The 14,673-nt window shown below is 43.1% G+C and overlaps 2 protein-coding genes across 3 annotated transcripts in view; both read right to left on the reverse strand.

The window, feature by feature from the left end:
• Window positions 1-3,410: 3,410 nt before the first annotated feature.
• Window positions 3,411-6,826, reverse strand: LOC138005244 (protein NYNRIN-like). The gene is made up of 2 exons (XM_068851504.1): window positions 4,046-6,826; window positions 3,411-3,589 (listed from the first exon to the last, which is right to left on the reverse strand). Exon 1 carries the CDS (start codon window positions 6,568-6,570, stop codon window positions 4,630-4,632), a length of 1,941 nt encoding a protein of 646 aa, XP_068707605.1. The 5' UTR covers window positions 6,571-6,826; the 3' UTR covers window positions 3,411-3,589; window positions 4,046-4,629.
• A 5,018-nt stretch (window positions 6,827-11,844) lies between these two features.
• Window positions 11,845-14,673, reverse strand: part of LOC138005318 (death domain-containing ATP nucleosidase-like) — a 10,505-nt gene continuing 7,676 nt past the window's right edge. For both annotated transcript variants that reach the window (XM_068851567.1, XM_068851572.1), the window contains one exon: window positions 11,845-12,864. In XM_068851567.1, the coding sequence (XP_068707668.1) occupies window positions 12,680-12,864 (185 nt within the window). In that variant the 3' untranslated portion in view covers window positions 11,845-12,679. The remainder of the gene's footprint in view (window positions 12,865-14,673) is intronic.

A 14,673-nucleotide genomic window follows, 5' to 3' on the forward strand; every position in this document is an offset into this window, starting at 1 on the left:
AAGGCCATTCTCTATTTTTACTCTAGATCTAAAACCGCTCGTTTCAATTCACGTGCGAAAATTGGACAAGAGTAAACAGTGAAGGGAGAGCAGTTTGCTTCCGCACCAATTTAGTTCACGCGTTTTTCAATGAAGAAATATTTCTTTGGAGGTCTCCACTCACACTTAAAGCGTTTCTGTGTAGGTTACATTCGAAAGCACTCGTTTATCTTTAGCATGAATAAGTTCAATTGACTAATTCTAATTCTATTTCATACTTCAACTTCAGAAAGAGAAACACCCTCCCGAGAGAGATTGGAGTGGCTGTCAAAGAATCTTACGTTATGGGAACCTCTTGCCCGTCGTCTGGGTTTCAGTGAGGGGGATATAAAAGGATTTGATGAGGATAACAAAGAGTGGGCTAAAAAGTCACTTAGCATGCTGTTAAAATGGAAAGAGAAGAACGGCTCAGATGCAAGTTATGCCGTGTTATGTGCAGCATTAAGTCATGAGTTTGTGGCGCGGAAAGACCTGGCTGAAGAAGTGATAAAACTATTTTAAAACTTTAGAATCCTGCTTTCAATTCAATAGGCCCAATTGTTATCGGAGTGTTAAGAAACGACGCTACTGCTGTGGCAACGACAGCACCATAAACCAGAAATGTTGGCTTTGTTTTCACGAGCGGTTTTTCAGGTCGCTTAGTGAGTGACAACCGAAAAAACAGTTCGGCGGATTTCAATAGAATTCTCATTAAAATTAAGCAACCAAACCAGGTGCAATAACTGTCGGCCAATGAGGAGTCGCTTGCGGTTATTCAAATCGGAAATACAACAGGCGTGCTATTTTTATTATTAGGGATCTTACGAAACGAGGACGACGACGGCTACGAGGACTTCATTTAAAACTACGAGTTCGCCTTATTTATATCACTACGAAACTATTTCATGTCGTTTCGCGTTAAAAATGTGTAGTAACTGACGAGGAATTAAACTGGTTTGAGTGGGTTGGAAGTGTAGAGAGAGAACTGAAAATTCATCGTCATGTGCTAACGTCCTTCACAGAACCTTGAATTTGGTCATTTCACGTCTTCAGTTAGGAGATAACGGCACAGAAATGTACCAAAATGTAAAACGCACGTGTAGAGCGTGCAGAGCCATTGTTTTTGCTCACTAAACCTATTGTTTTGTAGCGTCGTCGTTGCCGTCGGCGTCGTCGTTTCGTAAGCTCCCTATTTCTATTATTATATTGGCACGGCGTGCTCTCTCCTCATTTAATCTTACCCGTGAAAACAGGTATAATTTTTAAGTCGCTTAGTAAAGTCTGCAAACAAACACTTTCAGGAATGTTAAGCGAGATAAACGGCTGTCGTGAAAACACGGCCATTATTGGTTAAAAGAGGAAAAATAGTCGTGCTGCACATGAAACCTCGTCCCCAGGGCCTTCTCCTCTGCGATTTTCAAAATGGAGACGAGCAGCCATTTTGAAAATCGCAGAGGAGAAGGCCCTGGGGACGAGGTTGGCTTCACATGCTGCACGCATTTTTGGACGCTTCTTTCCCGTACTCGTCAAAATAACAGGGAAAAAATAACGGCTACAGCAACGACAACGCCACAAAGCAAGAATATTATTGGTTAAAAGGAAAAATATTCGTGCTGCACGTGCAGCACGAATTTCCGTGCATTTCTTTGCCATACCCAACAACACAACAACGAAAAATCAATAACTTTTAGGTTTTTACGACAACGTGAGCATATGACAATGAACCATTCATTTTCTATGGTTGCCTTAAAACAGTTCGTACCCATCCAGTTACAGGATTGTTTGCCCGTATTTGTCAACAAGACGGAATAATTGCGATAGCGCTAAGTTCTATTTAGGAGGAACCTTTTCGTTTTCGTTGACGTTGCCGTCATCCTTCCTTAAACTCCCAAAACAACTTGAACTGAACAACAGGGAGCCTTAGTTGTCGTTGCTTAAGCTCAGATCCCTAATAGGGAGTTTAAGAAACGACGACGGCTACGGCAACGATAACGACAGAAGGCAGTTACTGTAATATTATTGGTCAAAAGAACCAAAATGATCGTGCTCCACGTGCGGCACGCATTTTTAAATATTCCTCTACCGTACTCGTCAAAACTACTAACGTGAAATGACCAAATTTAAGGTTTTGACGACAACCTGGACAAACTAATGTGAGTCGTTCAGTCTCACTCTTTACTTAAAATCAGTCCGTACCAATCCAGTTTTAGGACACTTCGCCCGTATTGAATAATACAAACAAGATGGAATAATCACGAAATACTTAGAATAGCTCAAACGTATATTGTAAAGTGACGTTTTCGTCCCCGTAGCCGTCGTGGTTTCTAAACTCCCAAATAGCGAATTTAAGAAGCGACAACGGCTACGACAACGACAACGACAACGCCACAAAACAATAATAGGTAGCTTACGAAACGAGGACGACGACGGCTACGAGGACTTCATTTAAAAATACGAGTTCTCGTTATTCATATCACTGCGAAACTATTTCATGTCGTTTCGCAGTAAAAATGTGTAGTAACTGTCGAGGAATTAAACTGGTATGAGTGGGTTGGAAGCGTAGAGAGAGAACTGAAAATTCATCGTCTTGTGCTTACGTCCTTCACAGAACCTTGAATTTGGTCATTTCACGTCGTCATTTGGGAGATGACGGCCAAGAAATGTACCAAAATGTAAAACGCACGTAGCGTCGTCGTTGCCATCGGCGTCGTGGTTTCGTAAGCTCCCTAATATCATTAGTTAAAAGAGCATAAATAGTCGTGCTGCACGTGCAGCACGGATTTTAGCAAGTATCTTAGCGGTCCTCTGCGTGACGACGACGTGAAATCACCAAATTTGAGGTTTTGACGACAACGTAAGCATCCAACAGAGAATCTTTCATTCTCTATTTCCACTCTGAAACCGTTCGTACCACTTTATTTTTAGGATACTTCGCCCATATTGTAGGACCTGATTAATCGCGAAAAACTTATGATGAAGCAAAGTTATAATTTGAAGTGACGTTTTCGTCAGTCGTAGATCTTAAACGCCCTATATGGAAAGGCAAGGACGGTCACTTGTCACAGCCTTGTTTTAAAACAGTTCCTGACTGGATGCACAACTCCTTTCATTTAAAGTTTGTTCATCATGGAATAGGCTTTCTTTACGTGAAAATCTGGAAGTGGTTAATTTAGACTCGTTACGGTAGTTTTCAATTTAGTATTACATTCTTTGTAACATCACCTCAGTTTGATTCCAAAAGATCTAGAGAGTAAGAGACGCGCAATACCTTTTAAATATAAAACAACGATTTTCAATGTTGCAGAGTTTGTACGTTTCGGCAGAAACTTCTGTTCAGTTTAAGACTACAACCAATCTGCAAGCTTTATACAGTTTTCTTTGTTGTATTAGTGTGACCGAGGCCGCGCGAGTAAAGAGGGTAGCGAGCAGCGAGGACAAATATGAACCCGTATATGACAATTTATTGGCCAAACAATGTAAAAAGGAAGATAACAAAAGGAGACAAACGCCGAAATTATCAGCCAAGCACAAAAGGCAACAATAAAAGGCTAAGAGAAAAAGGGCAATAGCGCTAAAGAACAAACACGCTAAAATTACTAAACTGCGAGTATAAAGAAGAACAACTAGGAAAAACGAATAACTAAAACAACAACTAGAAAACTACAGGATAACACTAAACGCGAGTGACATAAACAAACCAAGCGAGTGCAATGTCACGCAAGGGCAAAACTGTGACAACAACACGTGACCGGCAATATGATACGAAAACGAGAATTGAAGGAGCATGTGCTCGCATAAACTACGCTAGAATCGTCCAAGAAAATAGCGATAAAACTAGAAACAAACGAAACCTAGTGGACGACAAGCTCTACAAATGTAAGGGAAACTACTGGAGCAAACTGTGGAATGGAACAACGAGAAAACGTGGGGAATAATGCGAAACGATTGTAAACATTTCGGAAGCTACGTCCTCGAATGAAAACTAAAGAACATGCACCGAAGGAAAATACAAATGGTAAACACTTACCCACTCCGTGCGAGGGGAGAACTCTGAAAGAACTTGGAAGACTAGCTAGATGTTCGCTCGACGATGGACTTTAACTTGTGAGCAATTAGGACGTGTTGGGCGTCTAATGTATCCGTTTAACACAATAAACAACGAACTCAAAGAAACTAATGGCTGACATCCTGTTTTTAACGATACGATTGCTCAACCATGGCTAGGTAAGCCACAAACTGATGAAACTTTCCTGTTTTCTGTGTCTCGATGAACCACAAAACATATACGTGCTCTAGTAGCACAATAGATAAAGAAACAGTAGCCTTAGCGGTTTTTCCTAAAACAAAGCCGGTGTAGTAAAGGGTGATAAATTTAATTATTTGTCTTCCTGCACACGTATCGTGTGGGAGAAATACAACAGAGCTTGATGACCACAAAGCACAACCGAAACGAACATTTTCCATGGGAACCGAGATAAACAGAACCACAAAGTGAAACCGAAAAATTGCTTTGTCACGTATAATCGAGCTCGGTTACATTTCTCCCCTGCTAAGGTCGTCGTCCTCGACAGACCTATGTGCTTCTATGGAAACGAAACTAACTTTTACGTTCTACCAAAAGCTATATGCTATTGCCCATATAAGTAAAATGAAGTACAGCGGAAAGTCCTTATTAGCAACAGTCACTGAATTGTTTGCTGCTGATCTGGGCTCCCTGTGGGGGTTGGGGTGCTGTCCTGCTGTCTTGCGGGTTGAACGCCTAACTGGGCCGTCTTCTGCTTCTGCAACAGGATCCGTTGGGTCCATAGGCAATTCTGCTGCTTGGGGTTCTGCTGGAATTTCATTGGGTCCTGGCATGTCCTCATGGGGCTGTTCTGGGTCTGGTAGTACTGGAACTGCAGGCTCGAAGGGGTCTGGAGGTCCTGCAGCAGTCTCCGTGGGGTTCTGCTCTGGAATTCCTTCAGGTTCTGGAACTAGCAATGCTGGGTCTGGGGGAACTGCAACATTCATAGCATTACGGGGCTGTCTCCTCATTACAATAGACTTGTCATCTCCAAGTACTGGATTTACAATTCTGCCAGTGGTTCTGGAACTGGAGGAATTTGAATGACTTGCAGGACTTGTGACTGGAGATGGCCGTACTGTCTTTTCACAAGGTCTCATCAGGGTTCGGTGCACTCTCTTAGCTGGTCCATTGCTGTGGGCCGGTACAACTGTATAAACTACTCCGTCAGGTCTGGGTGCATTTTCAACCTGATACAGGGTTGGATCCCATGCATCTTGGATCTTGTTTCTCCCCTTTGGGTGGCTGCGGAGGTACACAAACTGTCCTTTCTCAACTGGTGGGTCATAGCTTTTCTTGTCATTTGCAGCTTTCCGTACATCTGCTTGGTGTCTGAGTTGCTCCCCTGCTTTGAGGTATGCATCTCTGAGGCGTTCCTTGTGAGCGGCAAGCCAGTCTATCTCCGGTTGGTCAGCATCTTCTGTTCCGAGTAGTAGGTCGGCAGGCAATCTCGGGTCCCTTAGAAACATCAGGTAGTAAGGTGAGTAGCTAGTTGAGGCGTGAGGTACTGCATTGTAGGCGTACAATAATTCTGGCAGATGTTCGGGCCATTTTCTCTTCTTCTCTGGTGGTAACGATCGCAACAAATTATGCATGGTTCGGTTAAATCTCTCACACTGAGCGTTCCCTTGTGGGTGGTAAGGAGTGGTGCGCGACTTCTTAATGTCGTACAACTTACAAAGTTCAGTGATTAGTACATTCTCAAAACTTCGTCCTTGATCTGAGTGGATCCTCAAGGGCACACCATACTTGAAAAACCATTCTTTCAGTAGAACCTTTGCTGTAGTACTTGCTCGCTGATCTTTAGTTGGGACTGCATGTGTAAATTTGGTGAAAACATCAGTCATGACGAGAACATTCTCTCTGCCGTCTGTGGCTGGCTCAAGGACGGTGAAGTCAATAGCAAGAACTTCTAATGGTTTAGTGGCCAGGAGATGTCCCATTGCTGGACGGATGCGGGGAAGAGGTTGTTTAGACAAGGTACAGCGCTCACACTTCTTGATCCAGACTTCCACATCATTGTTCATTCGCGGCAAATAACAGCGATCTCTAATAAGGTGTAGGGTACGTTCGAGTCCTTGGTGTCCCATATCGTCATGTAGACTAGTGAGAATCTTCTCCTTTAGGGCCTGGGGAAGGACTAATTGTTTACGGTGTCCAGAGCTTGGATCTTGGAGGGTACGGTACATCACTCCATTCTCTTCTGAGATCTTGTCCCATTGGTTAAGCAATGTCAAAGTGTCTTTCGTTTCCCGTCTTCTTTCTTGAGGGGTAGGTTTCTGATTTCTTGACCAGTAGAAGTGAAAACGTCTAATGGTGGGATCTGCCATCTGCATTTCTCTTATGTCAGGCAGGCTGTGGGTAGGCAGGGTGGTGTGAGTTGTCTTCTGGGTATCCCTGGTAGGTGGGTCTTCTTCTGTGCTACTGATAATCATTTCTCTCAATTCAAGTGGTACTTGGGTGGGTTGCGTGACACTTGTCTCACTCATCTGCACTTCTGCTATGTCATCGATGGGTGTATTTTCCGATTCTCTAAGGCTGTGCGTTGCTCTTGAAAGTGCATCTGCATTTCCATTTGTTCTTCCCGGGCGATACTTGATTGTAAACTTGAACAATGCCAGTTCTGCTGCCCATCTTTGTTCGACTGCTCCCAGCTTTGCTGTTTGAAGGTGGCTTAGTGGGTTGTTGTCTGTGTAGATCACGAATTCAGATCCTAATAGGTAACTTCTAAACTTCTCTGCGACTGCCTATTTTAGTGCTAGCAACTCCAATTTGCGAGAACTGTAATTCTGCATGTTCTTCTCAGGTGGTCGTAAGCGGCGGCTGGCATATGCTATCACTCGGCGCTTGCCATCTTGTTCTTGTGACAACACGGCACCCAATCCATCATGGCTCACATCTGTCTCAACAACGAAAGGTTTGGTGTAATCTGCATATCCTAGAACTGGTGCAGTAGTAAGTCTCTCGCGTAGGGTGTCAAAGGCTTGCTGACATTCAATGTTCCACTTTGCTGTGAATGGCTTGGAGAGTTTCTTGATAGTCTTAAATTCATGGAGGGATTCGTTCACCAAGTGGTGTAGGGGTCCTGCTATCTTTGCAAAGCTGTCAATGAATCTACGATAGTAACTCGCAAAACCAAGGAAAGTTCTGAGTTCTTTCACTGTGGTTGGAACTGGCCATTCTTTTACAACCGCGACTTTCTGGGGTTCTGGGGAAATGCCATCGCCTGAGACTTCATGTCCAAGGTAGGTCACTTTTCTCTTGAGGAAGTTGCACTTCTCTAGTTTCAACTTCAAACCATGTTTTCGCAGACGGTTTAGAACCATTTCGAGTCTGTTGAGGTGTTCTTCAAATGTTTGTGAGTAAATCAGGATGTCATCAAGGTACACAAGTAGAATTTGGAAAATTTGTTCATTTAAGCAGGCCTGCATAAGTCTGGCGAAGCTGGCTGGTGCGTTGCAGAGACCGAAGGGCATCCGATTGTATTCGAACAGACCAAAGGGGGTGATGAATGCTGTTTTTGCTTTGTCTTCTTCCTCTACAGCAACTTGGTTGAAACCACTTGCTAAGTCAAGGGTGGAAAACCAGCTTGCTCCCTGTAATGCATCGAAGGATTCTTGTATTCGCGGAAGCGGATAAGCATCTTTTACGGTCTTTGCGTTATGTCTGCGGTAATCAACACACATGCGGAGGCTTCCATTCTTCTTTTGCACTAGTACGATAGGTGACGAGTAGGGGCTATGACTCTCGCGGATGATCCCTTGTTCAAGGAGCTTCTGGATATGTTCCTTGGCTTCTTGGTATTGGCTAGGGGGTATCCTCCGGAAAGGCTGATTTACGGGAATATCATCTGTGGTGAATATTTTGTGCTTTACAGTCTCAGTGTATCCCAGTTCATCATCATCACTTACGAACATGTCTTTGTACTTGACCAGAAGTTCATCCAGTTGGGCTTGTTGTTCTGGGGTACTGTCACTAGAAGGGGTAGGGCTTGCCAAGGGAGGAGACTTGGGGGACTGTTTGTGCTTTGGGGTTTCTTCACCTTTATGGTGAACGACTACTTCGTGGACGGAGACTTGTGTGAGGTCGAAGTCCTGATAGTCTTCCTGGACACCAGAAACTGCATGCATAGTGCCAATTTGCTCTCGTGGGCGAAGCCAGACATCTTCTTGTCCCACATTGGCCACTTTCACTTTTACATGTTTTCCATGAACAGAGGTGAGAGTACTTGCAATGATTAGACCATGGTGAGTTCGATCCCTCAGGGGCTCAACAAGAATACAACTTTCCTCTCCAGGCAGCAAACCTCGATAGCCAGTGGCATCCACAGTAGTGATCGATCCAGCTGGTACCCTGATATTGTCCCTGCCTGCTATCCTTGCAAGTCCCCTCACCGACGTTGCGGCTTTAGCGACAGCTTGAAGGGTGCTGGTCCATGCAGTGTCCTCCAGCTGCTTTGTCTCTTCATTCATCTTCTGTATGATATTCATGCCCAGCAGTCCTGGCACAGCTTCCTTACGGGCTCTTGATTGCGGATCAGGGGGGTCTTTCACTACAAGGATACCTCTCTGGGGAATGGTCACACCCTGCGCTTCGAAGTCAAGTTCCAGGTAACCGATGTACGGTATTTCCAGGCCATTTGCAGCGGTCAAGGTAAGTTATTTGTTTGTGTCCAGCAGGTCGGTCCCTCTGGGACGGTAGTGCTGATTGAAGAAACTTTTGGTGATCGTTGACACCTGTGATCCAGAATCAAGAAGGCAACGTACTGGTATTCCCCCCAGTTTCACAGTGGTGACTGGACAACTGCCAACTGCTTTCTCGTAGACAGCTCCGGGCAACTGCGGGGTACAAGATGAGCCAGGACTGTTCCCTCCTGCCACCTGGCTCTCAGCAGCAGGGGGAACTAGTTTAACGGGCGGTGCGGGGATCGTGGGGGAAGGTTTCTAGGGGGCGGCGCCTGATTTCTCGTGGGGCAATTTCGGGCAAAATGGTTGGCCGCTCCACAGCGGAAGCACTTGTTAGCTGTCGTGCCAGTTCTGGGAGGTGGAGGCTGCGGCTGGGTTAGGGGTCTCTGTCTCTCACTATCCTGTCGGGAATTCATCTTGCTGATACTGGAAGCTAGGTCTTCAATTGCTTTCTGTTGACCTTGCAGGGTCTTCATGATTTCTGCCATCGTCAATGCCAGAGAAGGGGATGACTGCTGCTTGGAGGAGGCTGTCTCCTGAGACGACACTACGCGGGAACGAGGGGCTGAGATCTTCTCATCCTCTTCGGCCCAGCGGATGGCTTCTTCTCGTACATCAAGAAAGGAAATGCTAGGATGGTCACGTACAAACTTCCTCAGTTCTTTTCTGAGCAATGAGTCCCGGACATTCTCTACGAAGTGATCCCTTAGTGCACTGTCGCTATCGCTTGTCGTGGGCTGTTTTTTTTTAATTTTGTCTTGCAGTTCCCTCAGGGCATGGGAGTACGATCGCAAGGTTTCCCCTTCCCGCTGTTTACGGTCATAGAAGGCCTTAAGCAATTGGGGTACTGAGCGTTTATCACCAAATGATTCTTGTAATAGATTAAAGATTTGTTCAGGTTCCTTTAGGCTGATGGGAAGTCCTCTAGAGGTAATTGCGCTTTTTGCATTGTCAATAAAATCATCAATCAACAGTTCGTTTTCCCCATGCCTGCCACTGAATTTCCTTAATCGATGTTCATTGGGGACTACCACTAGCTGTCTTGTTTCTGGCTGGGGTGGGGTGGCCTGTGCTCCCGAGGTATCCTGTTTTTGCGTGGCAGCTTGCAGCGTTTTCAGCAGGTCATGCGCTTGTTTTTGTTGGTCTTCAAGTTGACTTATTTTGGCCTTCAATGTTTCCACCTCCTCCTCGGTCATCTTGGTAGTGGCTTCTATTGCCCTTTTTCAACTCTCATGTGCCCTTTGTGCTTTAAATTTTGAGCCGAAATATTCTCGCTACCCCACTCCTGGTACCAAAATGTGACCGAGGCCGCGCGAGTAAAGAGGGTAGCGAGCAGCGAGGACAAATATGAACCCGTATATGACAATTTATTGGCCAAACAATGTAAAAAGGAAGATAACAAAAGGAGACAAACGCCGAAATTATCAGCCAAGCACAAAAGGCAACAATAAAAGGCTAAGAGAAAAAGGGCAATAGCGCTAAAGAACAAACACGCTAAAATTACTAAACTGCGAGTATAAAGAAGAACAACTAGGAAAAACGAATAACTAAAACAACAACTAGAAAACTACAGGATAACACTAAACGCGAGTGACATAAACAAACCAAGCGAGTGCAATGTCACGCAAGGGCAAAACTGTGACAACAACACGTGACCGGCAATATGATACGAAAACGAGAATTGAAGGAGCATGTGCTCGCATAAACTACGCTAGAATCGTCCAAGAAAATAGCGATAAAACTAGAAACAAACGAAACCTAGTGGACGACAAGCTCTACAAATGTAAGGGAAACTACTGGAGCAAACTGTGGAATGGAACAACGAGAAAACGTGGGGAATAATGCGAAACGATTGTAAACATTTCGGAAGCTACGTCCTCGAATGAAAACTAAAGAACATGCACCGAAGGAAAATACAAATGGTAAACACTTACCCACTCCGTGCGAGGGGAGAACTCTGAAAGAACTTGGAAGACTAGCTAGATGTTCGCTCGACGATGGACTTTAACTTGTGAGCAATTAGGACGTGTTGGGCGTCTAATGTATCCGTTTAACACAATAAACAACGAACTCAAAGAAACTAATGGCTGACATCCTGTTTTTAACGATACGATTGCTCAACCATGGCTAGGTAAGCCACAAACTGATGAAACTTTCCTGTTTTCTGTGTCTCGATGAACCACAAAACATATACGTGCTCTAGTAGCACAATAGATAAAGAAACAGTAGCCTTAGCGGTTTTTCCTAAAACAAAGCCGGTGTAGTAAAGGGTGATAAATTTAATTATTTGTCTTCCTGCACACGTATCGTGTGGGAGAAATACAACAGAGCTTGATGACCACAAAGCACAACCGAAACGAACATTTTCCGTGGGAACCGAGATAAACAGAACCACAAAGTGAAACCGAAAAATTGCTTTGTCACGTATAATCGAGCTCGGTTACATTAGTATTCATTAACATTAGTCACTTATTTATATTCAGATTTGCATCTCATGTAACACTTGCACTGAAGAAGGCAGAAGTTTCTGGCGAAACATGTCCGCAACATTGAAATTTAAGGGATGTTTTCATTCCAAATAATATAGTTTTTATTGAAGTATTATTTCCCTACACCCAGCTGGCAGAGCCGGTTTTTTAATCTTGTCAAGACCTTGGGCACAATTTGCCATCCCAATACGGACCTCCCAGCCGATGAATAACATATATTTCTCTGTGACGACCAAACTCTTTCCCGTAAGTGCAAATTTGCCGGAGAAGCATGTCATCGTTTGGCCAATCACAGTGAAGTACTGTGTCTTCAGTAAGTCGTTTCTATAGGAACGAAAGCGTAAGCTCAACAGGAAATGGAATTGTTTCGTAACAGCGTAACCGAGGTTTTCTTTTCGGAGAAAGAAACAAATATGGAAAATTTAGGCGAAAAAAAAAACGCAAACAACAAGCTAAACGGAAGCGAGGAGATAAAAGAAACTTCGACATGTGCTAAAATCAGGAACAACGGAACACCCTGGAACATTGGAACATCCCGGAAAACGGGAACATTACGGAACACCCAAAATAATGAAGACTAACAAAAAAATAAATTATTAAAAATACAATTTAAAAAGCGCTTTGGATTTCCACTGACCAGTACATCGTTTACAGATCGCCATCTTAGTTGTGTCTCCTAACATGGAGAACAGTGAGTGAATTACAATCAAGTCATCTACAATTGCAATCCGGATGTGATTAACCCAATCCCTGGTCTGTCAGGTAGTGACTCAGATGATGAGCTTTCTCAAAGCGTCTAAGTTTTTGGTTTAATTTAGAAACTGTTTACTCGTGTTTGTAGTAATCCGTGAGGGACACTACGCGTTTTAAACAAGAGATTCAGGACTTTCCACGCTTAAAGATTGGCAATCTGCCATAGGAAACTTACACGCTTTGAGCGGAAAGCTCCTCGTCTGAGTCGTTATGTACGTTACAGACAAAAAAAAAACTCACAAAGGACTGACTTGACCACAGCCAGATTGCCTTTGTAAATGACTTAATTGTAATTCACTGACCGTTCTCCATGTTGGGAGGCACCACCAAGACGCTGTTCACAACTTTTATAAAATTAGCAGAAAGTTTCATCTTGGCCTTCCGATCGCTTTCCAACAATAAAAAATAGGATTTTAACTAAGTTCGTTTTGAGATATAAATAACTAAAGCAAAAATAAAGTGTGTTTTACGGGGCTTCCCCGTTGCCACGGTGACTTATTACGTCACAATAATGACCGCATCTTGTTCAGCAATATGTAATTGCTGTTTCATATGGTACCATAAATTGCTAATACATGATACAGTGTAGTAATGCCAATCCTTCTATAATAAGAACGTTGCTTGGAAAATTTGAAACTCGTTTGAACCACCTTAAATGCTTTTAGTGCGGATCATGCACAGTGAGGCCAATCTTGGAAGACAGAGGCCTCTCTTAAAATATGAGCTGTAATTGAAGCTGCCATTGCACTAGCGAACGGCCTCCAAGTATCTGTTGAAGATTTCTTTGCTGCGAAGTCCGAGACGCCTTTTATTACAACCCATTCCACGTTCAGTTTATGTGCTGCAGTGTACAGACCTTAAAAAGATGTAGGCGAATTAGAAAAACTTTCATTTTAGTGTCCATAAAAAAATGATGTAAACAACTACATCCTTTTCGGGCTCATTACGAACTCACAAAACTTAATGGTCACCTCCAAGCAGTTACCAAGTTGGAAGAGATCTTCACCAGTGTCGCACACAGGGAAAAAGATATCATGGATATACCCACCACGAGTCCCCCACGTTTAACTCTCATTTTACAGATTAAGTCTAAGTGCCCATTTCTGTGATTAGGTCTAAACGTTCGTTTATCTTATTGCTATTATAGCGATATTTGGTTCTAGAAACTGATTTAGAATGGTCATTTTCTAAGAGTTATGGTTGGTGTGTATAACCATGAGATCCGTGCCCACACAGGTCATGGGTAGGGGTTTAGCTAAAAGCAGGCCAGCGGCCAACGGAACAAGGCCCGCGACGGCCCAGCGGCCCACAGCCTGCGACGGCCCGGACGCCCGGCGAACCGGTGGCCCAGTTCTGATTTTCCACAGTTTTTTTTTTTTGTCCAGAGGGAAATCCACGCGCATGCACAGATCTGCATCGGGTTTGGGCGCGCAAAATGGACGACGGTGAGTTTGAATTCGTTTATCATTTAATCATTCGAATCCTTGTTTCTGTTTGTTGCATGTTGTTCAGATAATAACGTTTTCATTCTCTGTTCATTTGTCTCTTTACAGAAAGAGGACTTTCATTATCGAACGATGTAAGTTATTTTCAAACCATACTTTGAAAGTGAAAATATCTCATTATTTAGCTTATGAAATTTTCAATCTCAAACTGTGGTTTGAAAATAACTTACATCGTTTGAGAATGGACTTCCTCTCTATCGGGTTCTGTAAACAGACGAATAAACAGAGAATGACTACGTTTTTCACTTAGCAACATGCAACGAAAGAAAGGATCGAAGGCTCATCCTCGTTGTAAAAACCTGTTAAACTCACAGATGACGTAACACAAAGGAAAACCAAAGAGCAAAACAACATCAAACAATAACCTAACCCTACCACGAACTAACAAAACAAAGAAAACATTTAACAGGTTTTTACACCGAGGTAAACCATTTCATAAACAAGACAATCGAACTTCGTCTTGCATTGCCTAAGAACAGTGAAATTCGTATCAAAGTGTTTTAAGCTTTTATGGCAGTAAATATCGTCACTTCGGTGAATAGTTGTTAAACTGCCTCTTCATTTCATCCTTTATCCTGTGGGTGACGAAGTAGAGTTATATTCGCAAAACCAACCCACAGTGTCTTAAAACAGAGATTGATTCAATACGCACTTTATTTCGGAACTTGCTGTAGCAATAAAAACGTGAACTCTTTGATTCGAAACGGCAAATAGAAGTTATAGAATGAACATTTATTTTATTAATGTGAATTCCTTGATTAAGCCGTGTGGCCGAGAGTTCTTGTGTGTTTTTATGTGGTTCGAACTAGAACATAAAATGAACAGAAAACTACCTTAAGTAACATCCTAAATTCTAAGATCCAAGGCTAATCACGTGATAAAGAAAAATCGAAAAATAAACGAATAAAAATGAGATAATTTAACCTAAACAATGAAATGAAGCAATTTATTCCACAAAGAAGTGGACAATTCTGAACTTACTTTAGTCTCCGAGATATGAATGATTCCTTAAATTTTGAGTCGTGAGAGATGATCTCTGGCTAGATATAATTCATTTGTTAGTCTTAAAGGAAAACAACGAACTATTTGAGAACATGAGACCTAAGGAAACTACAAAATTAGAAATTTATGACACGGAAAGCTGTTCAATAATACGTTAT

The sequence above is a fragment of the Montipora foliosa genome, chromosome 1 (genome assembly GCF_036669935.1).
Source record: "Montipora foliosa isolate CH-2021 chromosome 1, ASM3666993v2, whole genome shotgun sequence".
NCBI classification, from domain to species: domain Eukaryota; kingdom Metazoa; phylum Cnidaria; class Anthozoa; order Scleractinia; family Acroporidae; genus Montipora; species Montipora foliosa.